This window comes from Glycine max, chromosome 19 (assembly GCF_000004515.6).
Source record: "Glycine max cultivar Williams 82 chromosome 19, Glycine_max_v4.0, whole genome shotgun sequence".
Classification (NCBI taxonomy): domain Eukaryota; kingdom Viridiplantae; phylum Streptophyta; class Magnoliopsida; order Fabales; family Fabaceae; genus Glycine; species Glycine max.
This window is the reverse complement of record NC_038255.2, coordinates 50,503,875-50,524,210: the sequence shown is the minus strand read 5'-3', so window position 1 is coordinate 50,524,210 and position 20,336 is coordinate 50,503,875. Positions and strand designations below refer to the sequence as shown.

The following is a 20,336-nucleotide window of genomic DNA, read 5'->3' as shown; positions in this document are numbered from 1 at the left end:
CAGTTAAGTTTCATTAATTTTTGAGGCAGGTGAGCCTGTTTTAAAAGAAAATAAATGAGGCAGTATGGGCAAATTAACTTACAAATAGATAAAGCAGAAGTGGTTCGCAACGTGTGTACCTACCTAGATTACTAAAATTAAAACGGTAGAAAATATGCAGTAACACCAGGATCGAACAACCGAACCTCACAAATTTGTGTCCGTTTGCATTTATGATTAAGCTACATGAGCATCCAGTGAGAACAGGTAAGCTTCGCAGAAACAGAAGATTAAAGCCTGCAAAATCCAACATCAAATAAGAAACTTATTTTCCTCCTCCTGACGTTATGTAAGTAGGAAAGGCAAGGATCAATGATTTGTTTAGCAATATTATAAATTAATTAAGTTACAATTTACAAAAGTATAGCCACCAATGACTAGGATATTTAAATTCAAGTGAAGTCAATTTGCAAAGTCAAGTAAACATCAACATGACTCCGTGTTTAGTTTCTGAAAAACCAAGGAAAAGAACAATTGCGAGAAGTAGAAGGTAGATAAATAAGAGTTTGGTATGTTTTATCACAAAAGGAAAAGGAAACAACAATTTTAAATGTGCAAAGTTAGATTACATGCAGTAATATATAACTTGTAGACTTGGAGGGAGCGTTTGCAGTCTTCAAAGTTATATTGATGAAACAATGGACGCTTTGTTGTTAGTACGCGCGTCGTGTGTGACAGTGCACTCGGACACACCTTAAAAAAGCAGTGCCGACGCTGCATTATTTTGACCTGAGTTCATGAGAAAGAACACAGAAACTGAGGAGAGGCAACGACCAAGACTTCACGGAAAATGCCAATACAATAAGAAAATGAAACACAGCAAATTTTTCATATTTTATGCACAATATTACGACCACGTACGCCACCACATGGGACTTTGCCTCTAAGCCCTCGGGAGATTCTTCCTCCTTAAATCACCAATAAGGATAAAAAAATTCTGTGATGTCGTAAATCTCAAATTGTATTTTATATTTATATTATTTTACCAAAAGATTATTTTATATTATCTATTATATGCAGTTAAAATTTATTGACAATCACTAAATGCATAACTCAATTAATGTAAGGTTGTTTTAGTTTAAGAAATAGTTAAAGGAAGAGTTTTATAACTCATAATAATTTTATCTGATTCAAATAAAATTATTTTTATTAAAAGATACTTATGATTTAGATAAAAATAAAGTTAAAATCTATTGAAAAAGACTAAAAATGTCAAATGAGCAAGGCAAGCATGATGAGTCTTATGATGAAAACAAGCTAGCCTAATTGCCTATGACCATTGGGTTGGCCAGAATTGATCCACTTGTTTTTAATGCTTAAATAATACTAATTATAGAAGAAAAAAATAACAAACCAAATAAATCGATAGTGATTAGACAACAATTTACAAGCTTATCTACCCTTAGTGCGCTCTCAAGTGACAATTGGTTTTCAAGTTGGTTCCTTGTGCTAAGGGGGCTTCTTGTATTGAGCGATAATGTCGCCTTGAGTGGGACTGTTGCACTCGGTGTGTTCCCATTTTTCAATTATTTTCCAGGCCTCCCTGTGTGTCATTTCTACAAAAAAAAACATTGTAAATTAATTAACTTTAACATTCACAGAATAAAACCCAGAAGAAACTAAATCCCAAATATTTTAACACAAAAGAAATATTAAAAGAGAGAAAAAAATAGATAATTATTATGTGATTTAAATATAAAAATTATGTATGCATAACAATTATCAAAAATCAAGTTAATAAAGACAACTTATCGTTTTAATATATTTTAATATATAATGAAATGAATTAATATAGAGAAGAAAAAAATTAGCGAATGATACACATTATTTGAAATATTTCACTATGACTTGATAGAAAGAACTATTTTTAAAAAAGATAATTTTGAAAAATTAATTTGAATGAATTTAAAGTTGGTGTTTTTTTATAATACAAAAATAGTAAATTTTTAGGATAAATTGAAAAAAAAAAGTTTATGAAGTCTATATATTTTGTAAATATGATAAAATTTATGGTTAATTATGATAAAATTAAAGTTTGGTGTTATTTGTGATGAATGTGTTAATTTGCACACAATTTAATGAACTGCTATCTGTACACATTTTTTCCTTCTAAATAAAAATCAACTCCCGGTATTCTATTTTTGTTTCTTTTAAATTAATTTGAAAATATAATGAATTCATCCCGAATTCTTTAAGGGAAAAAAAATGAAACTCGAGAAAATAAGGCCGGGAAAAGAAAACAGTAAGCCCAAAACCACGTTACTGATCCAATATTTTTATCTAAGAATGCTGCTTATGCGATACTAATAATGTGTTTGATTTCTTTGTCAGCTTTAATAACCAGTGATAATTAGTTACTTCTTAACAAACATTAGACTCTTTCCAATACAAAACCGAATGGTAAATGGTAATACTGTGATAGTGAATGGTTCCCCTGAATATGTTCGGTCCTGTTGCGAGGGTAGCCTCCAACGCCTTGGTGCCAGCTACATTGATCTCTATTATCAGCACCCTGTTGACACCACTGTACCCATTGAAGACACTGTGAGTGGTGCCACCAAACATTTTTTGTTACTTTTCTTCATGTGAGGATTATTTATTTGGTGGCTCTGTCTTTGATATGTTTGTTCGGTTTTCTTTGAATGGCAGATGGGAGTGCTTAAAAAGCTGGTCCAAGAGGGAAAAATAAGGTACATTGGATTGTCGGAAGCTAGCCTTGTCACAATTAGAAGGGCACATGCTGTTCATCCCATTACTGCTGTGCAAATGGAGTGCTCCCTTTGGACTCGTGAAATTGAGCAAGATATTGTTCCACTTTGCAGGTACTTGTGGAGGGTGTCCATAATCTAAAATGTTGTTTCTTTCGAGAATTTGCTGATTTGTTTCGTGCTTCCCATCTTAATTGACTTTACAAGTTTAGACAGGTTAAAGCTCTACCTTACAAGCTTACAAGCAGAATTTGTGGATTATCCGGTCATAATTTCATAATTACAGGAAATTTAAACGACGATAGTTATCATCGAGAATTGTTGTAGTTTTTTTCCTCTAATTATAAAATTATCACCAGTGTATATTTTAATACAGTTTCTCATCATTATCTTAGAATAAGATAATGTGCGTCATAAAAAATAAATTTTACTCTTCTAATTGTAAAATTGTCAACGCATCATATTTTAAGACAATTCCACATGGGATTTATTGACTTATCCATGAATTTTTTTTATCTTTTTGGTAGGCCTCAATTGCGTTTGATGGAAAGTATTTTTTTTTACTCCAGTGTAATCCAACTATAGGGATAAATGTAGCAATAAATATAGAGAAAATCTCTTCATTTTGAGATGTAGATAATCCTATCTTATAGATATGTTTTTGGTGTATATGATACCAACATCACTATTAGATGATATTTTAGATAGTATGGCAAAGGTCTATGTTGTAATTTGTGACCTTGATATCTAATTATTTGAGGATTAGAAAGGCTACTCTACAGGAAATGCACCTAAGCTTTTTGTTCTTTAGCTACTCTTCCTTGATCCTTAACCAGAAATATTTTCAAATTCAAGATTAGTACATTTTCAAGGAAACTTCTGTCACTATTGCAGTATTAACTAGACGGTTATTTAAAAAATTGTAATCTAAATGATTGTTTAATTAAATTTTGATGAAATATTACCCCTACATATCCACATGTAGTTGTTGAAGCAATTCCTAAGCAACCCTCCCAAAATATACACACAAAATAGCTATGGAGTATGGATAACATTAACATGTACTTATTCCTATTTGCAAATTAGTGTTTCTGAGAAGTGAAATCTGGTTCAGCTGGCTTTGGAGGTAACAGAGGTAGTAGTCTCTGTTGCATTCTATTGTGTCTGCTATTTTCTCTCAAATTTCGCAGTGCATTGGCAGCAAACCTTGATGCATATATGGTTGCACCAAGGCTTAGACTAGACTCTTCCTCATTTGCCAAAGCATCTTGTAGCTCATCTTCTGCTTCGCGCAATGACCTCTCAATCTTCTTTTTCCAGTATCGACGCCAAGCTGCTTGTATGAAAGTAGCAGCCCATGTCTTCCACTGTGAGGAATAGAACCTGCATGGAATAACAAGCACATTGCAAAGTTGATGAGGTTATGAAGTTTTTTGTAAAAAAGAAAATACGATAAAAATAAGAGAAATGTATTCTAAGATCATTACAATAATCCCACATGTGCTCATATGAAAAACGAGTAGTACTTTAAGGTTGGTCATCACATGGGTTTTATGACTTCTGTTATTGCTAAAGTTTTTATAATTTGATATTAAAATGAATTTGATGGGATTATATAAGAAAACTACTCTCAGAAGTCAGAAACAAAATTTATGGTTGAGTTATATCTGCACCTTGTTTCCTATTGTCTAGCACGATTCAACAAATTGTAATGATGCATAATCAAAGAGGAAAAAGAAGAAATTGACATGATATAAATTATCAAGCCTTGCCTGAAAGCGTGTTGGAGCTGTTTGCTGTGAAGGCGTCGAAATTGGGAAGCAACAAACTTCAAGTCATCAGCCGTGAGAGCAAAGGCTTCAACTTCTGATATAGTTTCTACTGTCCTGGTTGAAATGGGTAGATTTGAGGAGGAGTTGGGATCCAAAGCCCATGTCAGAAGTTCCTCTCCACAAAAGTCACCAGCCTTGAGGAACATGGAGTTGAAGAAACCAGTTCTTCCACCATTCGTTGTCATGGTCGAAACTTTTCCGCGCATAATGAAAAGCATCTCATCAACTGGATCTTCTTCACGAACAATGTAGCTCTTCTCAGTATAAAGGACTGGCTTCAGTCTATCACACATTGCATCCAACAACTGCTCATCCATTTTCTCAAACATTGGCACCTAAAGCAATAAAATAAGAACATAAAAATGTTCATTACACAATTAGACTACAGTTAGATTAAAAAAAATAGATGGGGAGACATGATTATGAGTGACACTCACTTTTTTAACTAAAGTTAAGCAAAGGTGACGCTTAATGTCCCTTCTGAGATCTTTAGGAAGGTTACGAATTAATGCCTCCTCCTCAACACCCCTATTTTCTTGCCATTGGTACTGTTCGTACTTTCTAATTCTTTCCCTCAAGTTCTCAGGTAGCATACGGTGGGACATCCACTGTTCTGCGTCCTGTCTCTTCACTCTCATCTCCTCCACTCTTACAGTTGTAGATTGCAGATATTTCTGTAGCAATATTCAAAACAATAGTTAGCTAACTAATGTTGCATAAAATTAACTTTTCAAATGTTAGGTGGGCATGTAATCACGAAGGAGTCAACTGTAATATAGTAATCTATAAATGGGGGAATCTTCGGATGACTATTTAAATCAACATCAGAGATAAGAAGTTATATTTATGTTGCTTCTTTGGGGCATGCCCCAACTTCTGAAAAACTACTGTTTTTTTAAATAAAAAAACATTCTTAAACTTGGTTCCTAAACAGCTACATTATTTCTTTTTGGCAGACAATGAATTACCTGCATGTTTCCAATAAGTAATGAGAATAAGACCAATCCAAAGATGGCAATGAAGATTGCAAAAGCTATTTCTGAGACATCAGTACTAGTCTTTAGATTTTGTCCAAGAGAACTGCAAAAGATGACAATTTTTTTAATATTGGTATGCTTTGGGCAACCATCTAATAAATTGCACTAATTTTTCCTTGATAAGATGTTACAAACACTAATAATAGAAATATTAGAAACGAAATTAAATAAGGATATGAAAGTTTTATAGTTCATAAAATAAGTATGTTGCATTTGCATATATGAAAACAAGAATACAGAAGATTATATTGGCCAACCTTAAATTGCGCAAACCCCACCAAAAGCAGTAGAAGAACTTCTGAGGAAAATCTGTTGTTGATTCTACAACACGTGAATCTAGAGCATCAAAAAATATTCCATAATTGAAGGTGTTTGGGTCTTTGATTGTGTCAGGGTCAACCAAAGAACAAGTTCGATTGAGAAGTGTAAAGACATTTGGATTGCGGTCTACACAACTCATGTATTTTCGATGATAGAGTGAAGCATTCCTTAACTCTCTGCGCCAACACCGCAACTCTGACTCTACCGAAAGCATATACCAGTTAGCTCCAACCACCTGATAAGCCACATGTATTTGGTGATCATAAAACTCATCACGATGACTACCTAGGAACATGCATAAATTGCATTTGAATAAGCAATAAAGTTAGCTTACATGACTTGCTAGCATATAGAGAAAAAGATTAAAAGCAGCTCCAGCCCATGCTGTCTCGGTCAATATGCCAGAAGTTCTAGTTACTTCTTTGAATAGTGGATACATCCGCAAAAGCCTTGGCACATACTGGATTAATACTGAATACTTCAACAAATCCTTTGCTACAAATGGATCTGATGTTTTCGAATTTCGATTTATGGCTAAAACAATCACCTAAATGTCAAACACAACAAATTATTATGGTTTTCGCCTCAAACAGAACTGAAAAATGTTAATTGATACAAAATGCCTTCATTTTGGCTTCTTATCATCGAAAAATAAATAAATACATATAAGAAATAGTTTAAGAGGGAGATACCTGTGGAAGTGGAATAATTGATAGAATATCAATGATGAAGTGTGAAGTTAAGTATCTTTTCATTATAGCCACAGGATCATCAATGAGCTCACCCCTTCCAAAAACACGAGAAGAAGGGGGAATGAATGCTGTCTTAAACTGAAAGATTATGCGAAGAATGTAGAATAGATCAAAGAAGGTGCGAAGAACACTGGCAGTGATCTGCAATGCTCCATCCAAATGAACACATTTTTCCTCATTATTTATCACCGGAATGTAAGAGAAGAGCGGGTCCACAGAGACAGCCAGCACACACGTTATTACAAAGATTTTGTTCCATTTCTGAAGGACCGGACCCTGTGGATCAAGAATTTTCTTCCTAGGTGGCAGCTTTTTCTGTCCATCACTTACAGGATGGACAGCTGAAGCTCTTCTCAAGTTCTTCATCTTCTCCGACCCACTCTCAAGCCTTCTTCCTATACTCTTTAAAACAGTACCCACACTTGGTCTTCTTTTGTGATTCCCACTGTCAATAGAATCTTCTTGCTCTGGACTAAAAGATGACTCTGATTTCCAGTCCTCAAACCTGGATGGAGAGAAATTTTGTTAACTAAACAATTATGGATCAGATATATGTTAGTTTCCAACAATTACAAATATCATATGAATTATGATTAAGTCTCCCTAGGGGCACCTCATTGGCTACTACATACTCCAAAATCAAAATGATAGCATGATCAAATCTCTTTACTAGCGGCAAGAGGTAGGATAGGGTTTGAACTTAAGAAAAAAATAGAGAATACAAACCACACTGCAGACATTGATCTTGTTATTGATTCAAAATTGGTAATTGCCCAACTTGGAAAACTACAGTTGCAGTATGGTAATTTGGATGATTAATTTCACAATTTGGTGTCAATCTGTCATGTTTTATAAAAATGCAACTATGAAGTTAAATTTCATTATTTTTTGAGGCAGATGAGCCCATTTTGAAAGAAAAAACTGAAGCAGCATGAACGAATGAAATTGCAAATAGATGAAGCAGAAGCAACCGAACCTCACAAATTTATGTCCCTTTGCATTCATGATTAGGCTACTTCAGCATCAAGTGAGAACAGGTAAGCTCTGCAGAAAGTGAAGATTAAGGCCTGAAAAATCCAGCATCAAATTAGAAACTTATTTTCGTCCTCCCTAATCTAAACTAGTAACAAGAAAAAGGCAAGGGTCAATGATATGTTAAACAATAATATAAATATAAATTAATTAAAGTTACAAAAGTATAGCCACCAACGACTTGAATATTTAAGTCAAGTCAATCTCCATAAATAATAATCAAGTACGGCCCACAACAACCAACCTCGACCATGTCAGAAAAGACTGTTGTAGATGTAAATAAAAAAACCAAACCAAAAGACACGCTAATATTTTAAAGATAAACAAGTGGGGACACTTGAACTTGAACCATATGAAACTCAAAGGACAGATGATGAAGATAAGATGAACCGAAAAAGGATAAACAAGGAACTGCGGGTAGCAAACAAACACGTAAAGAATAAATAAGCAAAAATTCAATCAATCTAATTAAAGTTTTTTTTTACTAGGGTGTTGTTTATCATGTGTGAAACACCAAACTCTCATCAGATACAAGACGAAGGCTAAACACATCAACCAACATGACACCGTGTTTGGTTTCAGTAAGAACAAGTTGCTAAAAATAGAAAGGTTTGGATAAATAAAATTTTGGTCTGTTATTCGCAAAGGAAAAAGGAAACAGCAACCTTAAATATGGCAAGTTAAATTACATGCCTTGGAGGGAGCGTTTGCACTTTGCAGGCTTCAGAGTTGAGAGTTGAGAGTTGAGAGAGATGTTGATGGAATAATGATGGGGCGTTTTGTTGTTGTAGAAATGAGAAAGATCAAAGAAAGTGAGAGAGGGAAGGATTTAGACCAAGTCGACGCTGTGAGAAGAGTCAAGTCATCACTCTTCAGCACGCCAATACATGCAAAATTCCAATGCATTGAACGCCATCAGACAATTTTCTTGTTGAATTTTATTATTTTATGGTGCTATACGTTCTTACGTCTTTCCTAGAAAAAACAGGTACGGCAAATACAAGAGGTATTAAAGATAACGAAAATAGCAATATTTCACACAAGAAACCCGGCCTCCTAAATAAGATTTAGGTATATATGTTCAAAGAATTTAATCTTAAGTAAATTTGTTTGCCTCAACAGGAATTAATCAGAATTTAATTTTTAGTTAACAAAATTTTAAGAAAAAAAAAAGATAATAATAACAGGATACACTAATGATGTTGATTTGAGAGAAGAAAACAAACCAGAGAATTGACAACTAAATTTTGATATGAAACATTTACAAGAATAAATCATGTTAAAAAAAGATGAACAAAAGTCTTCGGCTTAGATAGTTCAAATAGGTTGAACAAAAAGTGTTGGGCTTAGAGATCCAATTAGACTTTTAAAAATAGGATGATATTATTATTGGTTCCAAAAAAACTGCTCTTGGTCCCTACAGTCAAAGAGCAATTATCAAACTATTTTTTCTCTCCCTACCCTGTACTCATGTTATTAGGTTTTTTTTTTTCATTTTAGTGGTCAACCAGAATCATGATCCTATTGTGAAATTTCTTCATGATTTTGTTGTTTTTGGTGTTATTGATGTACGATGGAATCATGATTTCATTGTGCAACAACAACAACTTTTCGTACAATAGAATCATGATTTCATTGTATAAAATTTTACACTTTCGTTTAGTATTTTTTGGAAAAAAATGTATAATAGAATCACACTTTCGTAGTACAGTCATGTTTTAATCCCCCCCTATAAAATGTCTAATAGAATCATGATTTTATTGTGAAAAATTCACATCCCCTTTTGTGCAACGAAAACACAATGCTGTAATACTTTTCAAAGAGGGGTAATCATGAAATTTTGAGGAATTGTTGGGGCAATAACAACTCCCTAAAAATAAAAGGAGAATAAAACTAAAGATTAAAAAAAGAGAAGGGATTCATTTATTCAAATTAGAGTTACTCTTCATCCTCACTATTCATTAACTAATCTTAATCATTAGATCAAAAAAATAAATGATAAAGATGAGGAGTAACTTTGGATAATAAAGATGAAGTAAAGTTGGAAAAAAAAGTGAATTTGAGTTCAAGTTACCCCAAAACTAAACTAAAACAAAAAAACAAAAGACAAAAAGGTGAGTTGGGCTTCGGCCTAGTAGGTGTGAGCTAAAACTTCATGCACCTACTTAAATTGCTTCCTGCACCTCATTGTATTCCCAAAGCCTAATCTGAATGTAATTTTACTTGTAGGGAGCAAGAAGGTCCGGGAGACAACAGTTGGACTTGTAGGTGTTGTCTAAACATTTTTCAAGACAACAATAAAAAAAGTGGATTTAAAAACTAAAATAAGAGGGAAAAGGGGGGAATTAAAATAGAAATGAAAATAAGAATAAAAATAACGGAAAGAAGATAAAATCGAGTGTTGATGATACTAGTAACGGTAGATTTTACTGATATCTATTTTAATTTTCTACATTTAAGATAAATAGTGAGTGAAATAGAATCAGGAGGATATGGTATCAACTATCAAAACAATTTTGGCAAAGACTAAAAAGGACTTGCTACTTCACATCATCTCCAACAAAGTAAAATTATTCTGCATGAAGAATAGTTCTCATTAGTAGTGTAATGTGAACCAACCAATATATATCCAAATGCATCAATTACACATTCTTACCATACCACCTAACATTTCCAAATAGCACTTTCTCTGAAAAATAAAACTCAAGATTACTACTTCAGCTAACAATTGACGTTTTCCATCTTCGCCCTGATTTTATACATCAGGCTAGCTACATTTGTCGGCTCGTACGCCGAGCAATCTGGACGACACATTTATTAATCCTAATCTTACCCAACCTAACCATTTTAATCTGAAACATAACTTGCTACAACTTCACTTAAGATTTCTCCTCGTCTGACGGAGAACCTGGGGGCTCTGTATTAGCAAAGAAGTCATCCACTGAAAAAAAAAAAAAACAAAACAAAGGTATTTTGGTTACAATCAGACTTGAACCTTAACTTCCGAAACTATGCAGTAATAACTAATAAGAGAAATCACACCAAATATTGCAAACTTTAAGAACAATCATTTCCATTCATTTATGTATAACATTATTTAGCAAATTAAGTAAATCAACATCCATCAAAATGCAAGTTGAAACGCAGTCCAATATGTTAATTTTTATTTATAAAAAATTGTTATATCCCAGTCAATTTCAATTATTTGTTGGCTGTAAGGTCTAGCTTTACAAATTGAATTTTATGCACAGATCAACATTGATGACGTGTGTTTCTGGTAGAGCGTCCGCGACTCATGTATTCCCAAGTTTTCACGTCCAACTCATCAAATTGACGCAAAAGCTATTACAACTTGTTTCAGCTGGATCTGCGTCCATCTTTTCTGACGCACAACCAAGCAGGCAGGACAATGAGTATGATGACTTTTATGCCACCCAACGATATTTTACCTCAAACATTGAACCTTTTGTCAGCTCATTTATTGGTGCAAAGGCATACAATCAATCAGCACTCGCGCACTTGCACTGCTCCTCAAGGAGCACGCATGGAAGGTGATACATTTTGAACAAAAGATAATTATCTAAATTTTTGCATCATTAGTTAATTTTGGTCTGGTTTTGATATCTTCATTTCTATCTTTTCCAAATTATCAAATTCTCCATGGTTTCATATGCTCTCCTAATTTAAATTTTTTAGACTTGATTTCTTTGTGAAGTATTTCACATTATAGCTTTGTAGTTCAATTTATTTCAATGTTTGCTTCTCTTAACAAGGTTTTACAGAATAGAGTCTATATTCTATATTCTGCAATCTTTCATGACTGTAAACCAGGTGTGTGAGAAGACGCTAACACTTCTTTTAAAGCAAACCTTGACATTACTGTTTTCCCATGGAGTACCTTGTACACTTGTGGAGGCTCATAATTTTGTAGATCCTTTTGATTGCCATCTAAATCTATTTCAGTCAATACCATTCACCAAATTTATAAAATTTGAAGATTAAAAAAAGGACATACATGCATATAAACATGTGTGTGTGCGTGTGTGCACACTTACCTATGTCCTTTTGATCCGATGATTCAAGCAAAATATCTGAATCAGACTGCATAAATGGTGAACCAGGATAGTTTCCTAGAGCTCCTAGATCTGCATAGAAAGATAATTCATAAATAAAGCACGAAGACGTCCACACAGGGTAAAGATTTAAAAAGAAAAAGAAAATTACAACAAAAGCCAAAGTTCTCAAAATCATCAAAAGTTGTAAATCTCAAATAACTTCCAGAAGGCCTCCAATTACGTTAACTTTGACTATTTATCTACAAATGGATCTCAGAGCAAAGAAACGAATTTACCTCCCAAGTTTGACAAATCTGCTGTTAAGTCAGATAGACTAAAATTCCACTGAATTTGATCCAGGGATCTGGAAATCCCCGTGCCATTGTCCGGTGCAAGTTGAAGTCCTACGGAGCTTGCCACATCAGATGTGAATGCCGTATCAAGGATAGATGTATCGGTGCCCATTCCTGATATTTCTGATGGAGTGAAGGGGAAATGACCATTGGATGCTACTGATGTCGGACTCACTGGCATTTCTGACAAGGATGACATCGCACTATTTGGTGGAATAACAGGAGCACTGTGGTCCATCACCATACTTCAAGAAGGATAAAAGCAGCTACCATTATTCCATCAAGCAAATTACTATAAAGGAAGAGGAAGGAAGTTGTTCCACGTTCCACCAATTTAACTAACATTTAAGTACACAACAACCACAACACTCTAAGCATAATGCATGAAACACATTATCAACCAAGCCACTAAGCAGTTCATTGATAAAAACCAGTTGCTACTTATGCACAACAAGTAACTATCATTTTAAACATTTAAGACAAAATGAAATACAAATGCCACCTATACAAAGCCATTAGAAAAACACAAGGCCTAAATAGAAGAAGCGTGTAGGATCAGACAAGTTCTCACCCATTCCCGGAAATTCTAATGGGATGGGAGTTGCTTGATGCCAGGACTCCATTAACTACATGACAACTTGATATACCACTACCCATGGAGTCAAGATGTGGTTGACCAGCTGCAGGAATGGAAGACTTCTGTAGCACAGGGTATCCCATAGGTAGGTTGTTGACTGCACTGCAAACAAATGGTGTTGTAGAATTACAAGACAAGAGAAAAATGTAAGAGAAGAACAGAAACAGGTGAACTTACACAGCTATAAAGAAGAAAAATGATTAAGCTTGATCTCATGCCAGAAGCGAATGGCAAATAAAAACACACAAGTATCAATTAGGTTATGAGCCATTGTTCTAGCTCTTCAGTGTTCTCAACGGGGAGGGAGGTGCCATTAGCGTTATATTAGACATTTAGCTTATAACCTTAAAACATGCATAAGTGATGGAGACCAAAAAAGACCAGCCAAATACAAGTAATTCATTGGCGATTCATGGTAGTCTGATGACAAGAGCTTGAGCTAAGAGAGTTGAAGAAGCTATGACAAACCTAGTTGCAGAAATTCATACAAATCTAGTCCTGGAGAGAAATGGGGCAGGATAGTTCTACTTGATTGAAGCTTTAGAAGACTAAATGAAGTAGTTTGGACTGTTAGTGTTAAATTATGTGTTAGCATTATGGGCCTTGCAAGGAGATAAATCTACACATGTAGATATAGGTGGAGAATTGAGTTTATGTGTAGTACATTGTTGAATCTAGTAAGATTTATAGCTGGAATTCGTATATTTAACTTGTGTATATATCAATATCTTGTAAATGAAATTCTTCATATTTTCACTAATTCTTGGTCTTTAAATTGCTCTGAAATAGAAGTGTGGGTGAAAATTGCAAATATGTGTTCAGATCAGCACAACATCAACTCACATTCAGCACATTTATGTTGCTAATTGCACAGCCTTGCATGTGTCAGCGCATTTCTTCACCAACAGTGGCTACCCAATTTGTGCTCAATGCACTTCCAAATGCCCTCAACCTGACAGCAAGCCTTTATGTAATTTGTGCTCAATGCTTATCTCTATCTGTTCGATGCTAATATCTATATTTTGGTTATAAATATGGAAATTTGAAAGAAAAAAAATGACTTGGCTTGTAATAGTTTTGCAAAAATCTTTTATTAGTTGATTTTGGATATAGTTTAGACTTGTTTCCATATAGTGGTATTTAATTAAGACTTGAATTTGTTAGTTATATTTTGCTTAAATAAGGTGGGGAAATTATTGATTTCGGGAGTTAACATTACTTAGAATAATAAATTTCAAATTCTTTTCTCCACAGGGGAAAGTATCTTTTCTTCTTAGGGGTTATAAAATCTTGCTAGAAAGAGTATCTAGAATTGTGAGCAAATTCTTGTGGTAAGTCTTCCTTGTTTGAATTCGCAATTGCAGAAGATCTCATTTGGTCAAAGTTTACTACTTTTAATTTGTTGATGAGCACTACTGTGAGATTTAGGAGTTTTGCTCATGTGTAACAGAAATTAGGTTTCAATCTGATGTTTGATTCCATTTCCACATATCTATCTATCTTGAGATTTCTGAGTCAATAACCTGCTCAATATGCAAAGACCCAAGACCCACCTATAAATCATCAAGTCTGTAAGGATTTAAAGAACTTTCAAGAACCCTGTGCATCTTCACACTATTTGTTCTTTCTCATAATATGGATGAAGAAGTGTGTATCAATACTTTTTCCATGTTGACTAGGAATTTGGCAGTGTACTAAGAATAATAGTCAGAAACTCAGAAAATTATTGCATAACATGAGAAGAGAATACAATATGAGGCAAGAATTTACCAGGCATTGGATGGACTCCATTCTGTATGGGAGCCAGTGGAATCTTTGTAGGCAAGGGATACTTCATCATATGATACTGATGCTCAAGCAAATGATTGAACAAAAGTATTTGCCTTTTTAATTTTAGCCTGATATAGTAGGCCCTAAAGAAATCAGTGTTCTCCTCTTCCAGCTTCTGCCATACTGAATTTTAAAAAAAGAAAAAAGAATCAAACAGAAGGCAATGAGATTTGAGGGCATCTATGTATAAAGGAAAATAGATAAAACTGCAGTGTAGGCCATTCTTTTCAATAGAAACATGTCTCACTCTCAACTATCAAATTATGTTTATTTCCATGCCATTAACCCATGTAAAAGATTACCATTTTATTTATAAAAAAAATGAGCAACTGACACAATAGATTTATTTTATGATTGTTAGAATGAAATATATAAAATAACATGAAAGAAACTTCAAGATGGCTACCCAGAGTTGTAAATCCAGGATCTATCTTTGCCCGAGCGAAGAGTGTTTTGACCACTTCATCTTTATTCATATATAATTGTAGGCACCTTTCTATTAAATTTTGTACCTACAAAATTTGTTTGAATATGTATTAAAAAACAGAAGAAAAAAACAGATTAGTCCAGATTAGCTTCTGTAAATTTTCCTGTAAAAGCATGAGAAACGGAAAGCAAGTGGGAAAAGTCAAAGTTGATTAAAATGGTTTACAAACAATGGATTGTCTTACAAGATCTATATCCTGCCGTGAAATTTTTTTGCTATCATTGCTTGAAGCAGATGCTGAAACCGAATCAGTAACAGGAGCATCAGTAGTGTGATTTTTTGGTTGTTCACTCTGTGATTCACGAGATGCTTGAGCCGGGGACTGTAATTCTTGTGTGCTCTGCCAATCCATAAAAGCTAATTAACTTCAATATAATAAAAAGGTCCAATAATGTTTTCTATATTTGACATTGTAAGCTTAGCTAATCCAGGAATCATATGCATTTGATTGATTGAAGTAAGTAGTTTCCCTTATGGAAAATTTGTCCTTTCACCAGTGAATACCATCGTGTGTATACAAAAATTGTTTTGAAAAGGACCAACATCAGGCATTCCCATCCTTAATTTTGTTTGCCAATATGGTCAGGTGCAGTAGATGCATAAAATTAATGACATAGGGCAATAACCATTGTGGATAATCCGAACTAAATAACAGAATAAAAGGATTATAACTGGAGACAACCTGGGAGTTCTTCATTTCTGCCGAAAACAGGCTGACCACATGTCTTTGGGAAACTCAGCAAATCCTTCACACTTCGAATTCAAGATATTTTACATATGTGTGTACAACAACCTTGATTTGAAGTAGTTTTCATCTGAAACGAAGAACACTGAACAACAGTAAGAAGATATTGTAAAGCAAAAGCAAATCACTTTGACAGGTACATGGATCTTGGAAGTCAACAAACCCAACTACAAAGAAATTTAAAATCCATCTCAAAAACACTCAGATGAATATGGATGGGTGGAGGCATTTAATAAATATTCAGTAATTTAAACTACAAGGGAGTTCAATTGCAGTAATTGAATTCCATGTTTTACAAAAATACTTAAACAAAATACAAATTTAATTTAGAATTTTACTATAGCACGTTAACAAACAGACCGGATAACAATAACATTATGTACAAGTTGTAGTGATAATTACATAGCTCACAACCACAACCACGTTAAGTCACAAGCAGTGTATGTTTTTGCAAGAATAATTAGACGCAGTAAATGGTAGTGAGAGCGAACAAACTCCGTTGGGCGACGATTCAGACAAAGAAAGAAAGTATTGGAAAGGGGAAGTAAGACAGAAAATGTGAAATAATAAAGCAGATCTCGACGCGTATATTACCTTACCTTACCTCACGCACGCATGCGGGCAGAGTTGCTGCTGAATCTGAAACACAAAGTGAAAGAGTGAGTGAAGTGAAGGTAGCTAGCTCTGACTCACGACGAACTCAGGATTTGCCTCATTCAAGAAAAAGAGAGACTAAAGTGACTGGGAATGGAGCATAATCTCAATTTAAACAAATAATATTGGTTAGATGGATTTTACCTCTACATTGTTCTTTTGGTTCTGGTCCACGCTATTTTCTGCACTTCTTCATCAGGTATGTGTACCTTTAATTCATGTTATTTTCTGCACCTCATCTTGTTCTTTTTTTTTTTTGTATATTTTACTTTTTATGTTATATTTGCTGAATTAAAATACAAAAATCTGACTATTTTAAATTGTTGAATTAAAATATAAAAATATGAGTATTTTTAATTAATAAAACTTGTTTCTCTTTCATGATGAGTGATGTGATGATTAATATTACAATGTCTTATAAAAATAGGAATCAAATCAATAATTTATTACTAATAATTCATGCTATTTTTTACCCTTCATCTTATTCTTTTTTCCTATATATTTTACTTTATGTTATATTTACTGAATTATGATATTTTTTAAAATAATAATATTTTTTAATTGGAAATATGATCAAATTTAACCCCTCAATTTAATTTAATGGTTGAAAATTTATTAATTAAAGACTCTCCAATTATTTTCAATTAAAAAGGATCTAAATCTATGCAAATGCAAATATATATTACACTAAGTCAAGGATCTTTCTTCCAACTTTCAAGTAATGGTTAAACAAACCAACATCTGTTATTTATACTCGTATACTATGTATCCACAATGTAAAACCCCATTAGAACAATCTTATTATAATTTTTATAATAATTATTACTCCCTATTTCATAATAGTTGTTGGGTAAAAAAAATATGTCTTAAAATAATTATTATTTTTATTTTTAATATAACATTAATTATTTTTTTAATTTATATCTCTTATAATATTATAATATTAATGATATGAGTTAAAAAATTAAAAATAAATATAAGATGATAAGATTAATTTTTAAAATTATTATTTTATTTATTAATTTTTCTTAATATGTATAAAATAACTTAAAAAATTATAATGAGATAAGAAGGAATTTAAAAGTTAACAAATCTATTATATCATAAATTATAATTAAATAATACATAAGAAAACTGTTTTACACGTAGGTGATAGGTATAGTATTTTTTTCTACTAGTATACCTCTCATTACTTGAAATTATAAAAGTGTGATATTAAAAAAATGTTACTTCATGGTTTTATAAAAAAAGGAAATTGTATACTAAAATTAAAAAGTAAATTAACGTTTTTGATTAATTTAAAATTATTTATGAATTTTAAATTTTGAGAAATTAAAATATTTAATATACACAATTAAAAAGATTAGTTTGAAAATCCACTCCTAAACAAAGAGATTATATAACGAGTGAACTGTATAGTGCGTATCGCAACGGCTGTAACAGAGTCTTTCTTCAGTTTGGGCCGCAATGGCTTATGGCACTGTGAACTGTGTAGTGTGTACCGCCAGGCTGTCTTGTCTTTTAATTTATGGAAATAGAGAGAAAGAAAATACAAAATATAATGAAAACTAATTATGGATAAAATATTTTAATTTTAATTTTTATTTATGGAGTATCATTTTTAGTTCTTATTTATGGACTATTATTTATAAAATATTTTTCAAAAACTAAGTTTTAAATGGTAGGAATGGGGGAACATCCGAACAAAAGAGATAGTGAATGGAAGAATATGAGTAACAAAAAACTGATAAGTTTTTGGATTAAGAGTAAACAGAAAAAAAAAAAAAGATAGGAATGATAGAAATGGTAGGAATGGGGGAACATCTGAACAAAAGAGATAGTGAATGGAAGAATATGAGTAACAAAAAACTGATAAGTTTTTGGATTAAGAGTAAACAGAAAAAAAAAGGATAGGAATGATAGAAATGGAATTAAAAAAATGTAATGTTTAGATAGATAAAAATAAGAAAGAAAGAAGTAGAAGAATTGTTCTCTACTTGTTTGAATGAGAGAAAGAGACCGAGAGTGAAAAAATAAATAAATAATACAAAATAATATTTTTATCTATAAAAATATGTAATAATTAAGTGTATAATTTTTGTAATCTAATAATTTTAATATAAAAATAATTTATAATTTTCTAAAAATATAATAAACCAAAAAAATTCTCCCGCTTCTTTCCAATTTGGGAAAGGAATTTTTTTTAAGTCTCACAACAATTTTTTTTCTTATTTATCCTTTCAAATAAATAGGGAAGTTTAATATTCATTCCTATCTTAGCTATCTCTTTTGTTTATTTGTCTAATCCATTACTACTCAAACAAATAAGGGGTAAAAATGAAAAACGAAAATAACATAAAGATGTTTTATTTTTTTGTTGTATAAAGCTAAAAGAGATACTGCTTTTGAAGATCATTTAAGAACGACATTAATTAAATAAGTTTTTTTTTTGTTTCATTATTTTAAAAAAATCAATTTTTTTTCTCATAATCTTCTCCTTTATATGAAATCATATTGGAAATATAAAATGTGAATATTTTTTCCAACAAAAATTTCAATCTTGATTCACTTATGGAATATTAGTAGTTCTTTTCACTAGGTCCAAACCCTTTGGTAAAACAAAAATTAGTTTTCAACAATAGAAAAAAAACTCTTTACTAAAAAATGAAAGTAGTGTTAATATATACGTTTTCTTCAATTTTAGAAAATATTCCCATACAAGCCCAAAATTAAAAAAAAAATATTTCTATAGTTTTCTTTTAAAAACAAAATACTTGAGAGAGAAGAAAAAAATTACATTAAGATATAATTATATTTCAAAACTATTTCAACTACCGTCTGAAAAATTACATTAAAGATATTTAATATTAAAAAAAATATCTAGTTTGCAAGCTTTTTTTTAAATTTAAAAAACATTGATAGAATATACAAGTAACATTATTAATTTGAGTAAATGACGCATACGTGACATTGATTGACATAATACATATTTTAAGAGGATCTAAAGAAATTGACTAAAGTGGTGTAACGCAGTTGCAGTCACAAGTTGTTGATTTTCTTTTATATTCGTATCGTCCCTGACCCTGACATGCACGCCACATGCATCATTAGTTTATTACATTTTTTTGGCAACTATTAGTCACAGTATTGTGGCCAGGACCAGCCATAGTCACACATTAGCATATATCTCATCTCCGCCAACCCAGAACTGGATTCCTCGACTTACCTTTTAAATATAATCTGCATCTTCATTTTATATTTTAGGATTAATTAAGTTTTTTTTAATCCTTCGAGTTTTTCAGTTTCCAATTTTTAATCTTTCATTTTTTTTTATAAAAGTTAATTTTTTATTAATTTTTTGTCATCACTTTTAATTTTTTTACTTATTTTAAATTTCTTATTTATTTTTATTGTTTAAAATTAGTTTTAAATATAAAATAAATTAAAAATTAAAAATGAATAAAATAATGACTAATTTTGAATAATAAAAATAAATAAGAGATTAAATATAAATAAAAAAAATAGAGGAACTAAAAATAATAAAAAATTAAAAATTGTAAAAATCAATTTGAGGGATTAAAAACTTAATTAATCTTATATTTTATGATTAAAAAATAATGAACAAATGAAACAAAATATTTTTTTTTGTTTATATTGCTCCTTCTTCTAAGTATAAAATTTTATGATATGATAGAAAATCTTCTTAATTTTCCCCAGTTTTGCGACACGTTAATAATAATAAAAAAACAGACATTTCCAAGTAAGGGCTAGAGTCTGAAATGAAAGAAGAATGAGCTACAGTCCTATTCAGAAAAAAATGGCGTGATTACATGATAGCAGACTGCAGTGTTGTG

General features: G+C 32.0%; 3 protein-coding genes across 14 annotated transcripts; 1 reads left to right on the top strand and 2 right to left on the bottom strand.

Moving 5' to 3' along the window:
* Nucleotides 1-2,304: 2,304 nt before the first annotated feature.
* LOC100798315 (probable aldo-keto reductase 1) lies at nt 2,305-3,461 on the top strand. Its single transcript, XM_041012770.1, has 2 exons — nt 2,305-2,583; nt 2,689-3,461. Exons 1-2 carry the CDS (start codon nt 2,437-2,439, stop codon nt 2,887-2,889), a joined length of 348 nt encoding a protein of 115 aa, XP_040868704.1. The 5' UTR covers nt 2,305-2,436; the 3' UTR covers nt 2,890-3,461.
* Nucleotides 3,462-3,611: 150 nt separating this feature from the next.
* Nucleotides 3,612-8,766, bottom strand: LOC100797784 (cyclic nucleotide-gated ion channel 1). 3 transcript variants are annotated; one of them, XM_006604841.4, is made up of 9 exons: nt 8,415-8,766; nt 7,666-7,756; nt 6,630-7,194; nt 6,272-6,484; nt 5,874-6,172; nt 5,548-5,659; nt 5,017-5,253; nt 4,520-4,914; nt 3,612-4,130 (listed from the first exon to the last, which is right to left on the bottom strand). In XM_006604841.4, the coding sequence occupies exons 2-9, from the start codon at nt 7,692-7,694 to the stop codon at nt 3,830-3,832; spliced, it is 2,151 nt and encodes a 716-aa protein (XP_006604904.1). In that variant the 5' UTR covers nt 7,695-7,756; nt 8,415-8,766; the 3' UTR covers nt 3,612-3,829. The 3 variants fall into 3 exon arrangements, with proteins under 3 accessions (XP_006604904.1, XP_040868701.1, XP_040868702.1); XM_041012767.1 differs by having other exon boundaries at nt 8,387-8,690; XM_041012768.1 differs by lacking the exon at nt 8,415-8,766 and adding an exon at nt 8,207-8,353.
* A 1,525-nt stretch (nt 8,767-10,291) lies between these two features.
* LOC100791101 (uncharacterized) lies at nt 10,292-16,733 on the bottom strand. 10 transcript variants are annotated; one of them, XM_006604834.4, is made up of 10 exons: nt 16,627-16,733; nt 16,423-16,467; nt 15,766-15,898; nt 15,268-15,423; nt 15,003-15,108; nt 14,537-14,719; nt 12,701-12,863; nt 12,073-12,374; nt 11,777-11,866; nt 10,292-10,662 (listed from the first exon to the last, which is right to left on the bottom strand). In XM_006604834.4, the coding sequence occupies exons 3-10, from the start codon at nt 15,778-15,780 to the stop codon at nt 10,601-10,603; spliced, it is 1,077 nt and encodes a 358-aa protein (XP_006604897.1). In that variant the 5' UTR covers nt 15,781-15,898; nt 16,423-16,467; nt 16,627-16,733; the 3' UTR covers nt 10,292-10,600. The 10 variants fall into 10 exon arrangements, with proteins under 10 accessions (XP_006604897.1, XP_006604898.1, XP_006604900.1 ...); XM_006604835.4 differs by having other exon boundaries at nt 16,428-16,467; nt 16,627-16,722; XM_006604837.4 differs by having other exon boundaries at nt 16,433-16,467; nt 16,627-16,716.
* Between the last annotated feature and the right edge of the window lie 3,603 nt (nt 16,734-20,336).